Source organism: Condylostylus longicornis, unplaced genomic scaffold (genome assembly GCF_029603195.1).
Source record: "Condylostylus longicornis isolate FDR11 unplaced genomic scaffold, ASM2960319v2 ptg000040l, whole genome shotgun sequence".
Classification (NCBI taxonomy): domain Eukaryota; kingdom Metazoa; phylum Arthropoda; class Insecta; order Diptera; family Dolichopodidae; genus Condylostylus; species Condylostylus longicornis.
This window is the reverse complement of record NW_026578009.1, coordinates 6,699,071-6,722,221: the sequence shown is the minus strand read 5'-3', so window position 1 is coordinate 6,722,221 and position 23,151 is coordinate 6,699,071. Positions and strand designations below refer to the sequence as shown.

Genomic DNA, 23,151 nt, shown 5'->3' with positions numbered 1-23,151 from the left:
AATGAAATATTTGGGTCCGTTTGGGTCTAGAGCAACAAACAATTCTGTTATTTATTTTATAGTATGTATGTATATATTTATTTCCCTATCTGACTATAAATTTCAATTCCAACTACTGACATTATCATTGCTTTGGAAATAAAAGAATTTTAAAATTACAAATGGGCTTCATTAGGGAAATGGGTCAATTTCAAAATTAATGAAATGGGTCAGTTTCAAAATTAATCATACAATTTTGTTTTAAAAAGATCGCGAAAAAAAACAAAAGCATTGAATCGCTCTCTAATATTTAAATTTTAATTTCTCTAATATTGAAACATAATAGAAAACAGCAAAGCGAATGGCTAACCAATTCGAATGAATTTCCAGAATTCAGCATTGGCACTTGATTTCATTTGCCAGGTTATAAATATTGGTGCTTCAAGACATCTAAAAATATGTTGTTCTAACCTAAAAATCTGGTTCACTTAATCTTAAACATTTTGTTTTCATTCAACAAATTTGTCACATATTTTAATCTGATAAGGCTCCTACTATAAAGATAATGATATTTCAAAATTTAAAATTTGAATTCTAATCTCATTTATTTAAAGTTAAACAAACAAAATATAAGGAGTTGATCCTAAAACTAAAAATACTATGAATTGGTTTTGTAGATTTTATTTCATCTAAAAATTACACAAAAAAAATTATGAATATCTTTTAACAAATTTTATACAAATCTAAAGTAAATTTTTTACTTAATTTTACTTTTTATTCTTATTAACTGTTATTACACAATTTTGTAATTTTATCCCTTTTATAAAAGAGTGAGTTTTCTTTTTTAATATTAATATGTATATATTATGTATATATATATACATATATATATACGTAACATAAAACATGTACTAATTATTTTATTTTTACAAAATCAAATAAAAATAAAAACAAATATTTTAATAATAAATTGAATTTTTCAATTAAATTTTAACCCATAAATTTATTTTCATCTTTATTCATTGTCTTTAGGAAATTATCTAACCATTTTTCAATAATTGGTAAATTTTCATCACTCCATTTTGTTTCTTCTTTGATATTACGTAATGATTTTTCAATAATGTGTTCAGCACTACCAAATTCACCTTGTTTTTGAACATATAAATTCGATACCATATCGTAACCTTCTTGTGTTGTAAATACTCCAGTAGCAGCACTGATTAGATTATCCCAAAGATTTGTTTTATTCTCAAATCTAAAATATAAAGAATTTTTTAATTCAAATATCATTAAAAGTTTTTCAAAACTAGAACTGCAATAATTTAAAATTAAGGTTGAAGATCACAAAGCTTATGAAGTTCTTAAAATTAAAAGATGAATTTTCCAACAAGTTTATGTATGTGCACTGACTTGTGCGATATTACTTAAGAAACTAAATATAATACCTTTCACGAATAACATCCCAATTATTTTGTAGGAAATTGAATAAAGTTGTATAACCGCTTGAACCACCAGTGAGCATACTAAATATTAATACTATATCATTTTCTGTGAAATTTCCATTCTCTTCTAATATAGTTAAATTCAAAAGTCTTTCAATTTTTTCTGGTTGTACTGGGCATCCAGCTAATGTTTTCAATAGATAAGTTCTTTCACTTTGAATACGTGATGCTGGGAAATTTATAACTCTTTGTAAACCAAATTCCCATTCTTTTTGTGTTCCCCATTTGAAAACCGGACAAATATATTGATTTGGTACACTATAATCAAAAAAGAAATATTTTAATGAATTTTAAATATGTTTATTGATTACAGATTTATTTTTACGGGTTTCCTTCATCTGGATTTTCACTTTCCATCCATTTTCTATAAGCAGTTTGTGCTTCTTCAATACATGGACGATAACCAGCTCTACATAAGAAAGTTTTTGCTAATGCTCTTAAATCAGTTTTCCAAGTTTCTTCACCTTCTTGTTGAACTCCAAGCTCTTCATATAATGGTGTAAGTAATATTCTTACATATGTCTATATGGTACGTTCAAGAATTTCAAATAAAATTAAATAATTTAAGGAGAGAAATTCTTAATGAATTTGAATTCTTTGTGTCATGTTATAATTACCTCGAATTTTTTATGTACAGCTGACATATCAATGTGACGTCCAATATGGTCAATAAATGTAAAAACAGGATTCCAAGCTAAATGATCTCTTTCCGATAGCATAAATAAAGTCATATTGAAAGCAGTTGCAAAACTTAAGTCTCCAGCATAAGCTAGATTCCAAGCATCGTGTAATAATTTCGCTCTTAAAAAAATAAATTATTTTTAAAATTGAAATTATTTTATTGTGAATAGGCTACAAACCTTGTATAAATTGGTATTTTAGTTCTTCCTTCATTTGTTTGCAAATATTGAGCTAATAAATTCCAATTTTTCTCATCATAATTAACTGGGAATGGCCCAATCTCTTCAGGATTTACAATAACAAATTTCTCTGCTTCTGGTAAATTATTTATTGTAATTTCTCTTACTTTTTCCATCCATAATTTTGGTGTTGAATTTGTAAAATTAAGTTTATCCTGTTCAACAATAACTAATGGTATCCACCATAACATTTTATCTTGTTCTGGTACATCATGTGGTCTTTCACGTAAATAAACTTTTTGTGTAACTTTAGCTGTTTTATCTGCATAATTTCTTTGAACATTAACAACTGGTAAACGATCTTTTGTTATCCATGATCCAGCAATTTCATTTATTGTATATTTATTTGCTAATTTATGATCTTCGTGAGCTTGTTTAGTAAGTGCATCCCATAAATCATCACCAAAGAATGTACTAAAATGACGATTTGCTATGAATTTTCTTAAACCAGTTTTGAATGTTTCACTACCCAAAGTATAATTTAACATTCTCATAACTAGTTCTGTTTTAAATGATGTTGTTTCTTGTTTCATTGCTGTTATTCTTGAATGAGGATATCTTTTACTAAATTCATAATATAACGAGTATAGCACAGTCATTGGATATTTTCCATTGAATTCAACTCCGTTATCAATCTAATTAAATCAAAACAACAAAATAAGTGAAATAGGAACCAACTGAATCAAAAATTTATATTACCTCAATAACATTATAGGAAGCTAAAAAGCTAGCCAAAGCCTTATTAACATGAGCATCACTCCACCAATATGGTGTTACCCATGAACCTAACCACTGATAAATTAATTCTTGTGATAATCCGTAGTATCCCTTTTTCAACAGTTCACTTTCCCTTTAAAAATTAATTAAAAGAGAAAATTTTATTAAATTGAACAAAAAATTCTAATTCATTTTTTAAATATTTCTTACTTGAATAAAATGAGACCCCAATTGTCAGCTGGTCGAACTACTGACATTCCAGGTACAGCAACAACATCTATTTTCGTTAGAGGTACTTGAGCATCGAAATATTTCTCTAATGTATTATAAACTTGTTCAACTTTTTCGAACATTTCCTTTACAATTCCAAAAAAAAACCAAAAATAAATGAATACCAAATACAGATATATATTGACAAAATATACGGGACAAAATATATTTGTCTTACCGACATTTCTTCATGAACATCTGGTCTTGCCCATATTTTAATTGCAGGTTTTTTTGATTCTCCAGCAGCTTTTGCGCTAGTAACTGGAACTTCTTGAAGTTGTGATATGAGAAAACCAAAAGTAAATGTTGACATTGGTGGTGTTGGAACAAAATAATCGACAACATAATTTTTAAGTTTCTCGTCATTTCTAAAATATTTAAAAGTTTATAAGAAATCAATTATATTTTAAGATTATGCATACAATTCCACGGAACGTTCCACTGGTGTATTAAATAATGTTACGAAACTTTTCGGTCTTGAAATACTAACATTAAATGGTACCTAGAAATAAAAGAAATTTTATTAAAAGAAATATTTTATTTTCACATGTAAACAAAGTAACCTTAAATCCAGGCTCATCAAAACAAGGGAATAAACGTCTAGCGTTATGTGGTCTCATGTATGTTGCATAATATTGATGTTTGTCACCTTTTAAGTCCATATATGATCCTTGGAATAATCCTTCAGTTGTTTCCCAAATTTTACCACTAAATTTCAATTCTAATTCACATTCACTACCTTGTGGTATGGGTTCAGTCAAATGAATAACATATACGGTTTTTTTGACAACTCTATCAGCTCTTTGGATTCCAATATATTCTTCTTTATCGTCGGACTCATTTTGATTGCTTAGAAAAACAAATTTCAAATATAATTTTTTTCAAATTTTTTTTTTTTTTTTAATTAAATTTGACTTACTCATTTGATTTTCGTTTTAGCTTTCTAATCTTAATGTCTTTTTCATTAATTTCTAAATCGAAATGAGCATGAAGTGAAATTTTTTTCGTTTCATCATTCCAACTTAAATTCATTTTTATATCGCCCATAAAAGTTCCATCATCTAAATTTGGTCGAATATTAACAACATAACTGGTTGGAATCACATCTTTCGATAATCTAGCGTCCGGAATTAGTGCATGAGATGCTGATAAATCTATACTTCTTTTTTGCCGAGTCTATATATAAAATATTTTTATGAATGAAAAAATGCAAAAAAAATTCATTTAAAAAATCTTACATCAATTATAAAAGCATTTGCTAACGACTGAATTATTCCTACGGCCAGTAGAAGTATTAGAAACTTCATGATGTTAAACAACGGTCTGAAAATGCAAAAGTTTTATAAAGTATATTAGTTCGTCGTGTGATTACAAACTGTAGGTTCCTAAAAAATATTTAATTACAAATATATGTATAACAGTTTTCCTTGAAGGAAGCAAAATTATAAGCGTCCAACACGAACGGTAAATTAAATATTGCGAGAGGTTATTCATTTTAAAAACACAAAAATTTGCCTATATTTGGGCGAATTCTTTTCAAAGAAAAATTAATTGCATATATATAGTTACCATTAAACATTTTTTAATTTCTTGAATGATGATAAAACTTTCGAAAAATACAACAATTGTAAACAATGTATAATAAGTGTGTGTATGTATATAAGAGTTTTGTAAAAATATCAAATTGCAATATACATACATACGTATATGTTGCCTGACTTCAATTGTGCAGATATGGCGCACTATTACAAAGTCTAGTGTTCAATATTTTATGTATGCCCGAAAATTTTCAAAGTCCAAAATTCAATGTAGTTTGTTATACGCTTATAAAATGTGCACATATGTATAATGAGTATTTGGGGCATAGCAAAATTTATACATGATTAATTTTGACTTAATCACAACTGATGTGACAGTAACGTAAATATACAAAAATTTAAAAAAAAATTAGTAAAAAATTACAATAAATATAAAATATTAAATGGTGGCAAATGTCATTTTATTCTTGTGTTAACACCGCAATTCATGAACTTTATATGCAATGTCAATAAATGCAATGCATATCACATTATAAACGTATAGTAGTGTTGCACTTATAGCGCATATATCTGCCTAATTGAAGTTGCGGAAACTAACTTACCAAAAATTGCTTAATTCCAAATTACTTAATTAATTTTGAAGTTAAAATCTAGTTTTTGAGGTTCTTAAAACAAAATTTTACAGGGCAAAGATTAAATTATGTATATCTACATACAATAAAACAATATACCCAAATTTGTTGTATTAGAATTGTGTTCGAGGCTTAAAAATATATTCGAATCCTATAAGAGTAAAACGAAAAACCTAAAGGTCCCAATTCAAGTAAGGTAATAAAAATAATTTAATATTTTGTCAATAATTCAAAATAAAAAAGATGATTATCTAAGCGAGATTTAAACTACAAAACTGTTTGTGCATCAAATCAAAAATTCTTATAATTTTATAATTTTTCTTATAATTTTATATTTACTACTATTCTTGTAAGTTTTATATTTCATCAGTTTATTTCCTGTTAAAACTAGATTTATTCAATAACTAATTTTTAGATAATCGAGCATTCGCATCATCAAAATGGAGCTGCGTTTCGATATTTGTAAATCTAAAGGAAATTTTTTTCTAAATTTCCTTATCGAAAATCTAAATTCAAAATAATATTTTTATAAATGCGTTTTAATTGATTCAAAATATTTTATAATACAATTCCAATTTAAAATATAAATAAATTAATTTTAAAATTTCGCTGATAATTTAATTAAAAAATATTTATAATCTTATAAACTACATATCCATACATTTATATAATTAAATAATTTAAAATATTTATGTACACATTTAAATTTTATATAATAAATTAAGGATTTTGCTTTGATTTTCTAAAATTACCAATATCATTTATATAACTAATCCATAATTTTCTAGTTACCGGATCTAATATTACAAAATATATAAATAAAACAAATCCTTGTGATGTTGCTGTTAAACAAAATAAATATGAAAATACTAAACCAAATCGCATTGTTGATAAAAATCCAAATATCCATGTTAATCCCAATAAAAAGAATAATAATATTAATAATCTTAATTGTGACATTGCTATTTTCTTTTCCGTATGTCGTAAATTAACACCATTGCCACGTAATAAATTAATGAAAATAATAAAAAATATTATAAAATTAGCTGATACAACAATTGCTATCGGTAATAATGTTCCATAATAAAGTGCTGCTCCAGTTGGATAACATATTTTTGATTTATCAACTGGAATATATGCATCACGATCAATTAAAATTATTAATAGTACCGGTATTGTTGGTACAATCCAACCAAATAAAAATGATTTTAATAGGAAACGATTTGGTCTTTTATTACCTAATACTTGAACATAACGTTTATATTGTAAATATGCTATAATAAACATCCAAGAGAATTGAACTAAAATTGAAAAATGCATTAGAGCACCTAAAATTATACAACTTGAAAATATTCTCATTTCAATTAAATGTGATGCTAATACTTCAGTATTAATAAAACAAAATAAAATCATTTGTAACATAATTGCAATTGATAATTGTAATAGGATTTTTGTTGATGCTTTTTCTCGCCATGATTTAAATACTAAAGCTGTCATAAATATACCAATTACACCGATTATTGATAAAGAACATCCTAATAATGTAATAATATCTAAAGCTTCTTCATGAATTGGTGTAATTGTAACATCATCTGTTGAAACTGATAAATTATATGTTCCACCAACTAAAAATGCAAACGGTGTTAAATGTAATGTTCCACATTCCATTATTATTGTTTCATTAGCAATATTATGATGGGTCTTTCTAACAAATCGTATACCATCATTTTCCCAATTTCCATAATTCCAATAATGACAATGTTTTGTATTCTTACCAGTTTCATTATTAATATCTTCATATTGATAATCTCTCATAAAAATCGGTAAAGTATCTGGTAGTTTATTTGAGTAGCCTGGTATTGAAATACTTATAATTTTACTATTAACTTTAAAATTTGTAATTTCACGATTTTCTATGAAAAGTGCATCATTACGATATATTTTTATTACAATTTTTGGTCTTATACTTTCAATTACTCTTGTATTATTCGCTAAATAATCGATTTCTCCTATTCGATTCCAAAGTGATTCTGGGAAAAATGAAGCCACCTCTAATCGTTCATTTTCTAAAAGTTCTTCTTTAGATTGATTTTTATATAAAAAATCGTATTCATAATTAAGAAATGTTATGTTTTGATTAAATGTATTTAAATCTGAATAAATTACAATTCCAGTAATATTAGCAATAATTGGATCAATTGTAAAAATCATAACATTTGAATAGATTTGTAAGAAAACTCCTAAATCTGAATAACTTTTATTGGTTTGATCAAATAATAAAATATCGGTAAAATTATTAATCGAATTTTCAAATGTTTCATTCAAATAATTATTTTGAATTGTTGATATTGAATCGATTATACTTTCAAATGAATCTAAAATTGTATTTGTAGAATTTAATTTGACTGATAAAATCATTGTTGTCTTATTAAAATCCATTAAATAATCAAAAATCTCATTGAATTCAACAACATGTTTAATAAATTCTTGTGTAAATTGTATTCGAGTAGCTTTTCTTGCTGAACTTTTCAAATCTATTTGGTGATTGGTTTCATTTTGTGATGATTCAATTGATCTACTAGTTTTTATAATTTCATTTTTAAGTTTTTGAAATATTTGTCCTAAATAATAAATATCTGCTGCTATTATTGTTATATTTTTTTGATTTTGAATATTTTTTAAAGTTTGATGAACACTACTTAAAACTTTTGATGGTAAATCTTTTGCTGGATCAAATTTTTCAATTTCATACAGTTTTTTCGTTATTAAAGAATATAATTTTTGTTTTATACAAACATCATTTTGTTGTGTTAGATTTTGCCATGTTGCACCATATATAAAATCTCCAATACAATTTCTTATTTTAAGTAAACCATTTTTCAAAATACAAAGTTCATGTGTTGTTGCCATTTTACCACGTTCAACAGTTTTCCATTGATTGCCGGAAATATCACCCAAACAATAATCTGTACTATTCACTTGAAAACTTTGATTATTATTTGGAATATTATTTAATATTTCAATTAAATAATCTCGCATCCGAATTCTTGTATAAGTTCTATGATCCATGTTAGGATGATATGTTAAAATTTCTTCACTACTCTCTTCAGAACTGTCATCATGAAATAAAAATTTATCTGAAACAACAGCATGACATATAAATTTTATAATTCCATTCGGTAGGATTTCTTCGATTCCCATTATTTTGACACTTTCGATATCATATGGTTTAAATAAATTTTTAATAAATTGCTTAAAATTTCTTGCAGATTTTATAGTTTTTTCAATTTTTTTTGAATTTTCTTTCATATTAAATAAGATTTCATTACATTCAATGATATTGCATGGCATTTGCATAAAAAATGCAAAATTATTACCTTTAATTTTTTTAGTAGCAATCACTTTTGTACTTTCAATTAATTGAAAATCATAAATTGTATGAGCTTCACACCAATATACGCCGGGACCTTTACCATATAATTTCAATTCAAATAACGATTCCGTTTTCATTTCATTTTCCCATATTAAATCTTTTATTTCGACACGTTTTATTAAATCATGATCGGAATTTGTAAAACAACTAATACCAATTTCATCCGAATCTGGACTTGAATCTTCATCATTTTCAATTGAATTTAATCTAAAAATATATTTTCGATTGTATACAGTCAATATTAATTTTTTATTAATTTCATAAAATTCTAATTTCATTGAAACTTTATGAATTTGTTTTAAATTGATTATATTTAAATTAAAATAATTAAATTGTTTTAAATTCATATCTGATTCAATTTTTATAGTACCATCTTGTGTTATTAATAAATTTTGTGAATTATTTTCTCCATTTTTATCATTAATTATAAAACGTTTTAAAAATATTTTACTATCTCTTAATTTATACTTTCTAAATAAATAATTTACAATTGGTTTATTTTTAAGAAAAAAATCATATGAATTTTCATTATGCTTAATATCAACATTGTAGGATCCAATACCAAAACAAATATTCGGTTTATCTAAACGAATATAAGGTGTAGATTCTGGACACCATGATACTTTTGTAATTATTTTATCAAATATACATAAATTATATTTCATCTTATCTGTTGTACAATTAGTCATACTAACTGAGATTATATTTGTATGATTAAAATTCAAGACCAAACATTCATTATAAGATAAGTGATCATAATAATGTTTTTTAAATAAATGTCCCCAATTTTCACCGGGTAATCTCCATAAAATTGGAAAAAATTTATTAAAATTTTCTGAATAATTATAACGTTTTACTGGTAACCAAAATTCATTTGTTTTTAATTTATCAATAAAATATTTGAATAGAATTGATTGTTCATTTGATTTTAAATCAAATATTGATTTATCAGAACCATAACATAATTTATCATTCCATATTTCTTTAAATTTTGATATTTTTAAACATAATAAACCATATTTGGTTGAAAATTCATGAAAATCATCGGGACAAAATAAATTTTTATATAAAAAATTGCATGTGTTTGAATCAAAATTTGTTTTCCATCCATTTAATGTACATTCACGAATTATTAATGATTTATTAATTTGATGAAAACATGGTGGCTCTGATATTGTATATCGTTTTCTAGTTTCTGGCCATATTATTTGTGTATCATTGATTTGATGAATTTCCATTTTACATAATGGTGTTATTCTAAAGCCCGTCTAAAACAAATGGTATTTTTTTTTTTCAATCTCAAATATATTTGTTATATAAGACAATTAATTTGCGTTGTATATACTTACGGTATTTACAATTTTTAATCCATTCTCATAACTTTCAACAGATCCACAAGAAAATTCGGCAATTAATAAAGCTATAATATGGCTAAGTGTAAATAACAATTTTTGGAAAGCCATTAAAATTTTTTTTTTTTTGATTTTTTTTATAGCAATTACAAAATTAAAATCAAATTTACAAATAATTTAAAAAAATATTTTCTTTTTTTGTTTTTTTCTATTTTAACTTTACTTTAATAGAAATTTTTTTCCGAAATAACAACAGAACAAATAAACTCTGGAAGAGCTTCATTTACTAACTAATCTTAAAATTTACCTTGGATCAGTGATCTCACGGATTTTTTTTTCTTGATTTAATAAAACTAAAGAGTTTTTTTTTTTGCTCTTATCACTAATTAAATACAAATCTGAGCTTCTCTCTCTCTCAGTTATCTGAATAAAATGAAAATCATAATTTATCCCGTCCATTAAGTATAATATAACATGTTGTTGCAAAATGTTCTAATGAAATAGAGACCAAATTTATAAAAAATTGTGATTGTTCAGAAATAAGCAATTAAAATTGTATTGTTGAAAATTTGAATTTGAAATCTTTGAATATTATTTGATTTGAAACGACATGGTAAATGACATAAATCTTTTATCATTATTGTCATTATTGTCAATATGACATAATGTTTGTTCTTTTTGATAATTTTAAGTCAATTTATTCAATATGAACTTTAGCTATTTTATAATAACTATTCAACAATTTTACCGAATTTTATTAATTTAAATGATTTCTTGCAAAGGCATACTATATTTCCAAGTTTTGTTTTCGAAATTCCAGGATTCAATTCTACATAATATTAATCTGATTTCAAATCTACTTTAAAAGATTTAAAGCCCATTTTTATTAACATAATTATGTAATAAAGCCTGTTTAAATTAAAAAAAATTCACAATTATCTAAAGAGCACATCCAAATTATTTATCTAACTAAACAGATAAATATTTTTTCTTCATTTTCTCACGTACATTACGTGCACTTAAATTGACAAATTGATATTATTTATTTACATATAATGTAAAAATTCATTTAATTAATTGGCGATTGTGTTGTTTTGTGTACAAAAATATTTGAAAAAATAGTTAAATACTAACATAATCGACTAAAATTCAAATTATAATCTCTTCACAATTTTACAAAATTTACACAAAACTTACACACAATTGAATTTTAATTAATTATTTTTATTATTATAACTATACAAATACGATAAATGACACAAGATTAAAATTTATTATTTTAATTTTAAAATATTTATTAATCTATGTGTATATAGTATTGTAATTTTACACGCATTTCTAAATTAATATTCTAGTTAATTGTTTTGAGATGAAATGAGAAGATTGTATACTGCAATATTACAGTTTTATAATTGCATTAAATTTTAATTGAGACTTGATTTATTAAATAAATTAAAAGAATTTTATTTAAATTTAAATAAATTTTATTATTATGTTTTTATTTTCGTAAAATAAGCTTTCTTCATAATTATAATTACATAAATTTAAATTTTCATATAAGCATAACCAAAGCTTTATTATTCCTATAAGATTAACTTAGTTCTGCTAGTTGTAAAGTACATAATATAAGTGTACCTTTATATATAAGAATAAATGTACATTAATTAATTTTATTAATTGCAAAGCAATAATCATACTGAATAAACTAAACTTTAATATAATTATACTTAATATTCAAACTATGTACATTATATGTATAATATAAGATTATTATTTGATCTCCCTCATATATATATTTAATGAATCATAAAACGAAGATGTTGTTAGTCTCTCAGTTGCACATAATATACTTATAAAGTATAATTACTATACATCAAACATTAACTTCCAATGAAATAATTTCCAAAATTAAAAAAAATAAAAAGTTCATATTACAAGGTAAAACAGCGCCGGTCCAGAACAAAAATATTCTAAAACACAATTCAGAAATTTTTTAGGATAACAAATTATTGGTCGAAATTTATTTGTCATTATAGTTCTTGTAAGAGATTTTTTGTATACATTCGTTTTAAATAAAATTTTTTAAAAAATATTAATAATGTGATGAGCGAAAAGATTTTAATAAAAATTTTGAAATTTGGAAATTCTTTACATTTCATTTACGCGGAGCGATAGTACAAAAAAACGTATACACTCTGGCGTTCAATATGTTCTATCGATATAGGATATGGCTATTTGCCTGTTAATAATAAAAAAATTATTAACAGGCAAATAGACTTAAAAAAGTGTTGCTTTAGACAGTCAATTTGTTATAACATCTAAAATATTTTTTTTTGCCAATTCCTTGGTAGATCAAGTAAAATTTTTGTTTCCAAACTCATTAAGAAATTAAATTTTTCAATAGTATATTTCCAATTTCCGTATTATTATGTAAGTTTAAATTATATAAAAAAAGATAAATAAAAAACATTCTTGCTCACAAATTTTTCAATTTTTTTCCTTTTTATAGCGAAAACAATTTAAAAAACAAAAAACTATTCTGTTTTAAGAAATTGTAATCCAAGTGCTAGAAGAATTTTTATTTACACCAAATTATGTAGTACAAAAAAAAAAGAATTGATTGATTCATTTTTTTCTTATATACACTTAAAATTATAATGTGATCAGTCCATGACCGAAACCATAAGATAAGAGTTAGAAATAACATATTTAACTTATTTCAAATATTCCTGAAATTTATATTTTCATTCAAGAACTCGATTTTCATCAAATTCCTATCATACACACTTAATAGAGCTAAACACAATGTGACGCAAGTGTTTGCAAAATTATTACGTATGTTTATAAAATAAAATACATACGTACAGTAAAAATAAATTTCTTAGACTATAATTTACTGAAACAAGTCTAAAATATTATATAAAAATATTTATTACAAATTTAGTAAACTTTAATTTAGAATATAATATTATACAATTTATGTCACTTACAATGAGCGTTTTATATTCAAACTGTTTAAGACGCCAAGAGCAGGCGTCGCGTCTCTTAAAATTTGATGCGATCACAATACCTTCTTTTTTATATGCAACAAAATCGATAAAAATTGTTTAATTAACAATTTTCATAACTTTTAAAACCTATACAGGCACAAAATAAGTCTTCTATAATTTGAAATTTAAAGTTTTTGGTTAAAGTGACTATAAAATTATTAAAATCTCGCATCTCGTCATCTAATTATTTTTCTATTATATCTAAGAACTGGAAATTTATTGTTTTCACAGGTTTTGACAACACTCAAAAAGTTTTCTTTTTTCTCATTAGAAGAATTAAAAGAAAATTATACCAATACGGTTAATGAGAAACTATGTTGCGCCGCATGCGATACCCCACAATAATTAGGATTGATTGAAAAATCACTTTTGAAAATCATGCTATTTAAAATAGATCATGGGGTATTTTGGATTCACAAAAGTGAATTTTGAAAACCATGCTAGTTATTAAAACAGAATCTAAAGAGTGAAAATATTTTTAGTATCAAAAAATTAGTGAGATCGCTCTAAGTGGCAGTGATCACCATTTTCGTAAAACAATGATAAAATAAACGAAATTTATATACCTATATTTGATAAAATTAATGTTAAGAGACTGTTTTTAATATTTTTTGAAAATTTTATAAATAGTGAGCAATGTATGAACCATGACAAATTAATAATTTGACTTGCTAAACAATAAAATGTTAGAAACAAATAGTAAGCATATTATTTAACACTTTTAAATTATTAGTTAAATACAAATTTCGATTATTCAATTTTAGGAAAAGCCTGTATGAGAATTTAATGTATATATTAAGTTTTAATATTTCATTCAGGCGAAGCGAAATCACTTTAAAAAGTTAAACAAATTAATGATTTCTAATATGTATACTATTAGAAGTACATTTATTTCGAATTTATTCTCAAGAACATTTGTATATGTAGATGTATATTAAAATTCATAAATAATATTATATTGTACGAAATTTACCATAAGAAAAAGTTCAATTATACTAAACAAAATTATAAAAAACAATAATAACAGGAAAAAGCTACAAAATAACAACACCCCTAGTGAGCACATTTAGTAACTTATCATAATTTCCACTTTACATAAATAGTATTTACGTGTATACCTATTTAAGGTATATATATGAAATTTTATAGAATTATAAAACATTAATATTTTTATTATTATAATGTAAGCAATCGTTTCTAAAATGCTATGCCAATTTAATTAATACAAATAAAAGTAAAACACAAAATGATTAATTAAGGATACTCAAATTCAAAATAATGAGAAATGAAATTCAACAAAACTGAGAGAGAAAAATTCAAAGTTCTCCGTTACTCTCATTTTAAAATTATTTAAACTTAACTTACCCGTTGCCACTCAGAGCATTTGAAATTAACTTAAACACCACTAAAGGCATCCAACAATGCTTATGTCGTAGATTATTAGATCCTTTGTATTATGTATTTATTAAAAAAATACTAGATTCAAAGATAAACTTACTTTGGCTATAATTTTACATATATATGTATGTGTAACCACGAACTTTTAGCATTTATCGAAATGAAAAATAGGGTTTTTTCGGTATTGCCTAATGCACTGCAAGTTCTTAATTAGAAATTCTTTATTGCAATATTTGAAGTAATACAAAGATTGGCGTAAAACGCAATTATTTCAGGAATGAAATAATTAAGTAAATGAAAAAAAAAGACAAATTTAAAATTGACTTAAAAATTTAAACAATTTACTTTAGTAAATCTTCAATGTCCGACATTTTTATGTCAAGAATCACTTTTGCAATGAAATTTTTTAAACTGCTTAAATATGGTAAAGCTTTTTTAAAATTTTACTTGCACCATATTCATGAACATGCTACAAAACAATACTTCAAAATCGAACACTACAAGTTTGTAGTTCTTCAATAAAAAATATACTGAATGCAAATCTAATCAATAAATGAAATACCGTAAAAGTACATAATCTTGAGTCTATTATTGAGAAATTAATAAAACCAGTGAATACTCCAGCAAATTTCGTTAAAAAATCTCCTTCATTTTTTGAAATTCGCAAGTGATTATGCATCTGTAAATCAATCACTAAGTTAGTCAACAAAATTGTAATAAAAAGTGTTTGCATTTATTTTATTTTTTTTGTGAAGGATATTTTTTAACTAAGACACCTCTCCATAAAATTTTTCAAATTTATTCAATTTTTGCATTTTTCAGAAAAATATTTTAAAATATTGTCATATTTGTAGAAAACTGATCTTTTAAAAATTATTATTTAATACTCAGCTTTAAATTTTTTTACGTCTAGTAGCATTTATAGCTCACATATTCACAAAAAATTTTTTTAATTAAGAAAAATGTGCAAACTTGCTACTTGAATAGGAAGAACAATAAAATTTTAAAAGGACTTTTAAGGAACAAAATTGCAAAATTTTTAATTAAACTAATTAAAATTTAAGCAGAATTAATTACATAACACATAATAATTACATAAAATATCATAATAAAAATATTTAAATTAAAAATTAAAATTTCAAGTAATTTTTTTTTAATTATTAAAAATCAAATTAAAAATAAACTTTCAGTCTTTAAAATATGATTTTTGTGATTTATCAAAGTAATTATTAGAATTACATAAAATTAATTTTGAAGTGATTAAAAAATTAAATTAATTATTTTTTTTATAATAAAATCAAATACAAAAACTTTCGAGATTTGCTTTTCCAAAAATAAATATTATAGAATCGATTCAAGAAGATTTTGTAATTTGGAAATTATTTTAATATGTTGCACTTGTAAAATTTAAGATAAAAATTTTAAAATTTTAATTAACACTTAATTAAATTTTAAATAATTAATTTTTATATAATTTTATATAATAATTTTTTTTTATATAAAAATATAAATTCACTTTTATAATTTTCATTCTGATAGAAAAATTTCGAAAATTATTTTCAGACTTTCTGGAACTAATAAATTTTTAATTAGAATTTCAATTAAATATTTATACAAATACACTAATAAGTTCAAAATACAACAATCCAAAAAAAAAAATAATTAAATTTCATATATAATTATTTGCACTACCTTTATTAATAATTCAATTATAATTATAATTGCATATATTTTATTCAAAATTTTATATAAATATCCAAAATATTCCGATCCGATATATTTTCCCTTTTCTTTTTTTATTAATTTTTCACTTCTTGACAAAACGACCGTCCTAATAAAACTGAATTGAAATTTATTCTAGATCACTAAAGTTACAATTTAATGTTACTAAATCATCACTTAAACTATATATTTTAATTTAATCTGTGCCTGTTCGTACTTAGTTTAGGCTTAATAAGGAATGATTTAACTCAGATAAAAGCCTCTTAAATATCATTACTCTATAAAAAAAAACACAAAAAATAATAATAAATATTATATTATAATAAAATATTATATTTATATATATATACATATATATAAATATTTTTAAAGAGTCCCCATAATATTAAATAAATTTAATCAAATAAAATTGGCTCACAAATTATTTAATAAAAAAATACAATATGTACCTATACTATAGAGAAGAAGAAAAACAACGCAACTAAATCATAATATGTACGTATTATGAAAATATTAAAAGAAGCAATTTGAAAATATTGTAATATGAATAAGTTAGTTTCCTACAAAAAACAAAAATATTATTTCGAGAATTTTTAAAAAAAAAAAATAATTTATTTAAAATTTTTTATTTTACTCTAATACTTACCTAAATACCTGCCATGCGATTTAAATGCAGGCGTTTATCACAATTCATAATATAATATTAATCCAGATCTAATATCCACTATAAATTCAGCAATATAATTCCAATTGCTGAATAAATAAAAATTGACATTAGAATTTGCATATACAAAATTTGACAAAATATCAGGACACAAATCGTATTTTAGCTCAATTAATGAATGGATGTACATACTAAAATTTTAATTCTAGATTATTTTAAAATTTTTATGAATTTTTATGAAAAGTATTATATAAAATCTGAATTTAAAAATTTTAAAATCAACCGTCTACTAAATTACATTTGTACATACGTACGTATGTGGTTTAGAAAATATTTTGTAATTTATTGTAAAAAAATTTTTCGCATATAATCAACAGCATACAGAGCACATATTTGTATGGCTAGTTATAGATATGCTGATTTTTATCATTAATAAATTTATTTTATTATTATGAGAAAACAAGAGCCTCCTTACCAGTGTTCCCACTTGGATACAATTGTATCCATTTGGATACATTTTTTGCTTTAAATTTAGCTTGGATACAGAGATACTCAAATCTGATAAAATGCCGAAATTGGCTACATTTCAAAATTTGGCTGAAATATGGATACATTTATTGTCTAAACACTAAATAAATGTTACAAAACTGTTAAAATGCTGCTAATATTAAAACGCGTAATTGCTTTATCTTTCAAAAGTGTTATTTGCTGGCATTTCTAAGCAGATTTCCGAGTTTACTAGAAGAAAGTAAGAAATCTGCTTTATTAAATGAGTGCTGCCTCTTCCTGTATTCAAATCTAGAACATTTAGACAAGAACGTACCAGAAATATTTTGGAGTAAGCTAGTTGTAATAGAAAATGCATTGGCTGTACATATTTTTTAAAATTTTTCCGTTTTAATGGTGAATTGTCTTTAGCACATAGTGCAACAACATACATACATATATGCATTTGTTTTTTCTGACCTTAACTTTTAACACATTTAAAATATAATAGAAGTTGTATGTGATTTCTTAAAGAATTTACTATAAATAAAAAAACCAACAATAGGACGGCTTGGTATAAAAATTCTGCTTTATGAGGTTGGATACATTTTGGATACATTTTTTCCTCGAAATTGGATACATTTTGTTTTTACCAAGTGGGAACACTGCTCCTTACAATAAACAAATTAATTTTAATACTTTTTTTTTTTTGTAACTTAACGAATATCGTCATAAAAATTATTTGACGTAGATATTTATGATAACAAAACAGAAAATGAATTCAAAAAAATTGTTGTAATTGTATAAAAGACGATTAATTATTATGGTTAAATATTCGAGGATGCAAAATATCAGGACGGAAATCAATATTATAATGTTTCGAATTATTTGTATGAATTTCTAAAATTTATAAAAATATTATTTATTATAGAAAATTCTAACTCTATTGAATGGTACTTTAACGATATTCTTATAATTTTGAATACCATTAATCAACCTAATCAATTGATAATTTCCTTTTTTTACTATTTTATTTGTTTTGGAAATACTCAATTTCCGTCTTTACGTTTGTCTATTCCTTTAAAAAAACTTTTATTTCCTTTCAACAAGAAAGCTGAAATTGTAAAAGTAAATTTTAGTATATTGGAAAAATTATTTCTATAGAAAACAAAATATTTACCCATTATTCCGATTGAAATTATAGGCGTTGAGACACAAAATTCGATTTTTCAACCAAAACCATAAATAATTTATTTCTAAGAGGTCGAAATTGCAATATTTGAAAAATTTTGCATTTTCCAGGGTTTTAAAATTATGCGTAGTAGGCTTGAATACGTTAGTTTACTATTAATTTTGCGTAAAAAATTATAAAGGCGACGAATTATATCCTTTATCTTAAAATATTATTGGTACATATAACACGCAAAATTTGCTATAAATTAATAGAATTATGTACTTATTTTTGAAGCGAATTATTCAATGAATTAAAATTGGAATACATATACATATAAAAAACTATATATAGATTATCTATAGTTTTTTATGTTTAGTTTTATATATTTGATTTTTACCTTCTTACTTTATCATCATTTTCCTATGGGTTTAAATATTTGATAAAGCTTAGTCCACTTAGAAATATGGTTTGTGTACCGACGAAACATATAAGAAAATTTCATTTATTCAAGTTAACAACCATACCAAATCAAATAATTTTTTTAGCCTATGTGGTGAATAAAATACATATTTTTATTAGGCTTACAACACCATAATTAGAAAAACCAAGGTTCTCAGGATGGATTACGCAAATTTTGATATCGTTTAATTTATTAGCAATTTGCAAATCTGCAGGAGTTTATTTTACTTTTTCAGATTTGTGATATCTTACATTTTTCTATGCGATTTTTTTCAAAATTAAAAGTATTTTTGCAAAAGAATGAGAATATAAACGTCTACATTAAAACAAAAACACATTCATCAATATTTTACTCGTATATAACTTATCACTTGAAATGATGAATTATTATTCAAAGTATGTACCTATTAAAATTCTTGATATACAATTTAGAAACTCGAAATTGATTTAATTCTGGAAAATTCAAAAATTTGAATAATACCCCATTACCATAGATAACGTAACTTAGAAAATATGGGAGATTTATTTGACAAAAATTAAATTTAAAAAAAATAGCATTAACAAAGCATTGAGAAATCTTTCACAATGCAAAGATATTTGCGATACTTTCATTACTATTCATTAAGGTTTTTTGTGCAATTACAGAAAAATCCAGTGTACATAACTTTCTTCTTACAGTATCGTAAATGAAGTACATACATACATACTATAAAAATGTGATACATATCATATTTAATTTAATTTTAGTAATTTCCAATTTTATTGCCTGATATTTCAATATATGAGCCGTACAAGAAACCCACATATGAAAATATAAAACAAAACACTGATAAAATTCGATTTTGTCTTAATGTTTATATATATATATTTTTGATCATGTAGATATTTAACGAGTAAACACAAACTCATTTACTATCTTTTTGTATAAAATACATTTTTTAAATTTTTGTTGGAAATATGAAAATATTATTCAAATTTCTGTTAAGAAATAATATTTTCTCTTGACATAATAAATAATACTATAAGATCTACATTGTTGTTTCCTTTTTTTTTTTGTTTTGTTTTTACCTTAAATTAATCCATACGTACTTTCTTATATTTAATATATTTTCATTTTATATATAGATTTAATCAGAGCCAGATTCATTTTCATCATTTCCTTCAGTATCATCATTTTCTTCATTCTCTTCTTCAGTTGAATCTTCTTTTTTCTTAGCAGGACGTCCTCTTCCACCACCCTTACCAGCTGATGCCGCTTTTTTTACAGGTTTTTTTACACTTCCATTTCTTTTAGTTGAACCTTTCGGTCTTCCTCTTCCTCTTTTAGCTACAGTTTCTCCGTCAGTAACCGCTTGTTTTTCTTCTTTTTTCGAGGCAGCACGCTAAAACATTGAGGATTATTTATTTTATATATTTCTTTTTACATTGTTCTACTTACTTTGTCACCAGCTGCTACTCGCCCTCGCTTCTTTGTTTCAACGTTCTCAGAATCAGACATTTTTAACGTAAGCCTTAGTTAACAGTTAAATCTGTAAAAAAAATATATAAACGTGAATCAAAATTATACTTGGATATTAATGTAGGTACATTTAAGTACAACGATTTTTAAATCTTTGTTTTGGCAATATACGTTAGAAAGGTATGTTCTTGTATGAATGTGCATACATACATAATATGTATTAATGTATGTATGCACATATAATACTAGAAGAGTCAATGAAATAATTAATTTGTAACAATCTCTAAAAAATAAAACTAAAAATGGGTTGTGTCAAGTTTATTAACTATCAAATATATATTTATGTACGTATGTACATACATATGTATATACATATACAATGTATGTATATTATTTTTTGCTGAAAAAGTGCTTGGCTTTAATTTTGTAAACGTTGACTTTAGGGTAGTTTATAAATTTTATAATTTCATAAGTTATTGCAAGATTAATAATTGTGGGTGGAGGTAAAGAATTAATAGAGAAAATCTCAATTAACATAATTAATAATAGGCAAATAATTCAATTTTTATGGTTATTACTAAACCGCAACTCTTAATTTTGCATTTAACTACCAACATTATGTATGTTCATATGCATATACTTATGTGTGTGTATATAATCTTTATTCTTAGAACAAATTTTTAACGGTTTTTATTTTCAAATTTAAATCAAATAAAAAGCTTTCAAACGTTTTACCACTGCACATACACACATAAATTTAAACACTATCAGACGAACAAATTTGTACAAAAAAACAAATTTGGTTTTTTTTCTAGAAAATTACTTAAAATCTTTTTTATTTGCAAATATTTAAAATCACAACGAAAAAAAGGCAAATAATTTTCTTACCTACAAGCTTCAAACAATTTTGTATATCCTGCCAAAATTTTTAATAGCGCCAAATATCTAATTCTCTATAATACTTTTCCCACCTTTAATTTTCTTTGTAAATTTGTATTGGAGACGATGAGATCAATAATAATGTTGGTTTCGAATAAAGGAAGTCTTTTACAACAATGTAATTTTTAAGAAAACATACAAACAATTTATTTTTAAATAAAATATCAACACATAAAACTTTTTAATAAATTTTTATATAGAAATTAAACTGTAAAACTTATTCTACCTCCGATGCTTTACTTTAATTGCTTTGCTTTGCTTTAATTAATGCACTCAAAAAATATTTCCTAAAATCACTCAATCGTCTAAACAAAATCACACTCAATTTCAAAAGTCAGATTTTGTTACAGCATTGCCACTAATTTCAGGTTTTTGTCAATATAAATGTCAACAACTGAAGAATATTCGGTTATACCCTATAACATTGAAAAAATGTGTTGTACTATTTTGTTGTGCATATTTCTAATAAGTACGTTATATTCAGAGCGTACGTTATAATACAAGAGTAATATATATATGTACTATAATACGTATATTAACAATAAAATGAATTACAAATATTACACCCTCAATAATTGTAATATGTAAAGAAGATTATATGTTTTTCCCTATTGAAATGGCATAGATCATAATATTGTCACATAGTTAAATGTTGCATACTCAATTTTATTTTTACTTTGTCACACTTATAGTTATGTCACGTTATTGTTGTGAATAGTCATGGTAAAACATATTTTTAAATGACAGTTTATACTGCAAACACGTAAAAAATGGAAGAATTTCTATTGAAATATTTTATCTTTGTTTAGAAGTAAAATTTATTTGTAGGCATACAGAAAAAGGAAAAACATTAAGTAAACATGTGTTATATTGCTAACTTTAGACACAAGAGAACTAATCTCAAAGATTGTTTGTAGCAATATTTCTGTTTTTTAAAACTTATTTTGGAACATTTTTCGTCTCAAACGTTTTATGCTTAACAGCATCTGAATTTTTTTTTGTTTCGCATGATTTTTTTCATTCAATATGGCAATGCTGAAATATGATTTTGTGTTTGACATTAAGAGTTAGAGTTTTTCTTTGAGTGATTTTGTTTTTATTTAAATTATAAATTATAAACTCATTTTACTCCCGCTACATTCATTTTGTTTTGTTTAAAATGCGAAAATCCGCTCTTTTTGAGTCTTTCCTTTATACAACAAGAGCTAGTTAAAATGACAACATCATACTCATATTGTAATCATTTCATAATACAAGTATTGAGTAATTATAATATTCCTATATAATGTATGCAATATCATCCTTTAATCAAATTCGCAGTATTTATGTATATTGATTCTTGACATAACAAAAATTTATAAATGGTGCAAAGTAACAACTTAGTTAAAAAATTTTGACAGCTAATATTCGCTGATTGAATTTGATTTTTATATTTTAAAATTTTTTATATTAATAAG

The 23,151-nt window shown here is 23.9% G+C and overlaps 3 protein-coding genes across 3 annotated transcripts; all 3 read right to left on the bottom strand.

Annotated features, from left to right (window-relative positions):
* Positions 1–644: 644 nt before the first annotated feature.
* LOC129609649 (aminopeptidase N) lies at positions 645–16,725 on the bottom strand. The gene is made up of 13 exons (XM_055521702.1): positions 16,484–16,725; positions 4,627–4,711; positions 4,308–4,564; positions 3,952–4,237; positions 3,811–3,890; positions 3,567–3,756; positions 3,329–3,474; positions 3,101–3,251; positions 2,342–3,036; positions 2,099–2,282; positions 1,807–2,003; positions 1,425–1,739; positions 645–1,234 (listed from the first exon to the last, which is right to left on the bottom strand). Exons 2-13 carry the CDS (start codon positions 4,693–4,695, stop codon positions 970–972), a joined length of 2,835 nt encoding a protein of 944 aa, XP_055377677.1. The 5' UTR covers positions 4,696–4,711; positions 16,484–16,725; the 3' UTR covers positions 645–969.
* LOC129609797 (uncharacterized) lies at positions 6,279–10,609 on the bottom strand. The gene is made up of 2 exons (XM_055521919.1): positions 10,341–10,609; positions 6,279–10,259 (listed from the first exon to the last, which is right to left on the bottom strand). Exons 1-2 carry the CDS (start codon positions 10,452–10,454, stop codon positions 6,279–6,281), a joined length of 4,095 nt encoding a protein of 1,364 aa, XP_055377894.1. The 5' UTR covers positions 10,455–10,609.
* Positions 16,726–20,131: 3,406 nt separating the features above from the next.
* On the bottom strand, positions 20,132–21,970 carry LOC129609778 (uncharacterized). The gene is made up of 3 exons (XM_055521898.1): positions 21,644–21,970; positions 20,735–20,825; positions 20,132–20,678 (listed from the first exon to the last, which is right to left on the bottom strand). The coding sequence occupies exons 2-3, from the start codon at positions 20,792–20,794 to the stop codon at positions 20,424–20,426; spliced, it is 315 nt and encodes a 104-aa protein (XP_055377873.1). The 5' UTR covers positions 20,795–20,825; positions 21,644–21,970; the 3' UTR covers positions 20,132–20,423.
* Between the last annotated feature and the right edge of the window lie 1,181 nt (positions 21,971–23,151).

What these genes read in the sequence shown, in the direction of transcription:
- LOC129609649 (XM_055521702.1), bottom strand. Translation starts at nt 4,695, where the DNA reads ATGAAGTTTCTAATACTTCTACTGGCCGTAGGAATAATTCAGTCGTTA. An exon ending in AAAATACCAATTTATACAAG is followed by an intron (nt 2,283 to 2,341) that starts GTTTGTAGCCTA and finishes TATTTTTTTAAG; the next exon opens with AGCGAAATTATTACACGATG. An exon ending in AATCCAGATGAAGGAAACCC is followed by an intron (nt 1,740 to 1,806) that starts GTAAAAATAAAT and finishes TTTTGATTATAG; the next exon opens with TGTACCAAATCAATATATTT.
- LOC129609797 (XM_055521919.1), bottom strand. Translation starts at nt 10,454, where the DNA reads ATGGCTTTCCAAAAATTGTTATTTACACTTAGCCATATTATAGCTTTA. An exon ending in GATTAAAAATTGTAAATACC is followed by an intron (nt 10,260 to 10,340) that starts GTAAGTATATAC and finishes CATTTGTTTTAG; the next exon opens with ACGGGCTTTAGAATAACACC.
- LOC129609778 (XM_055521898.1), bottom strand. Translation starts at nt 20,794, where the DNA reads ATGTCTGATTCTGAGAACGTTGAAACAAAGAAGCGAGGGCGAGTAGCA. An exon ending in GAGTAGCAGCTGGTGACAAA is followed by an intron (nt 20,679 to 20,734) that starts GTAAGTAGAACA and finishes TCAATGTTTTAG; the next exon opens with CGTGCTGCCTCGAAAAAAGA.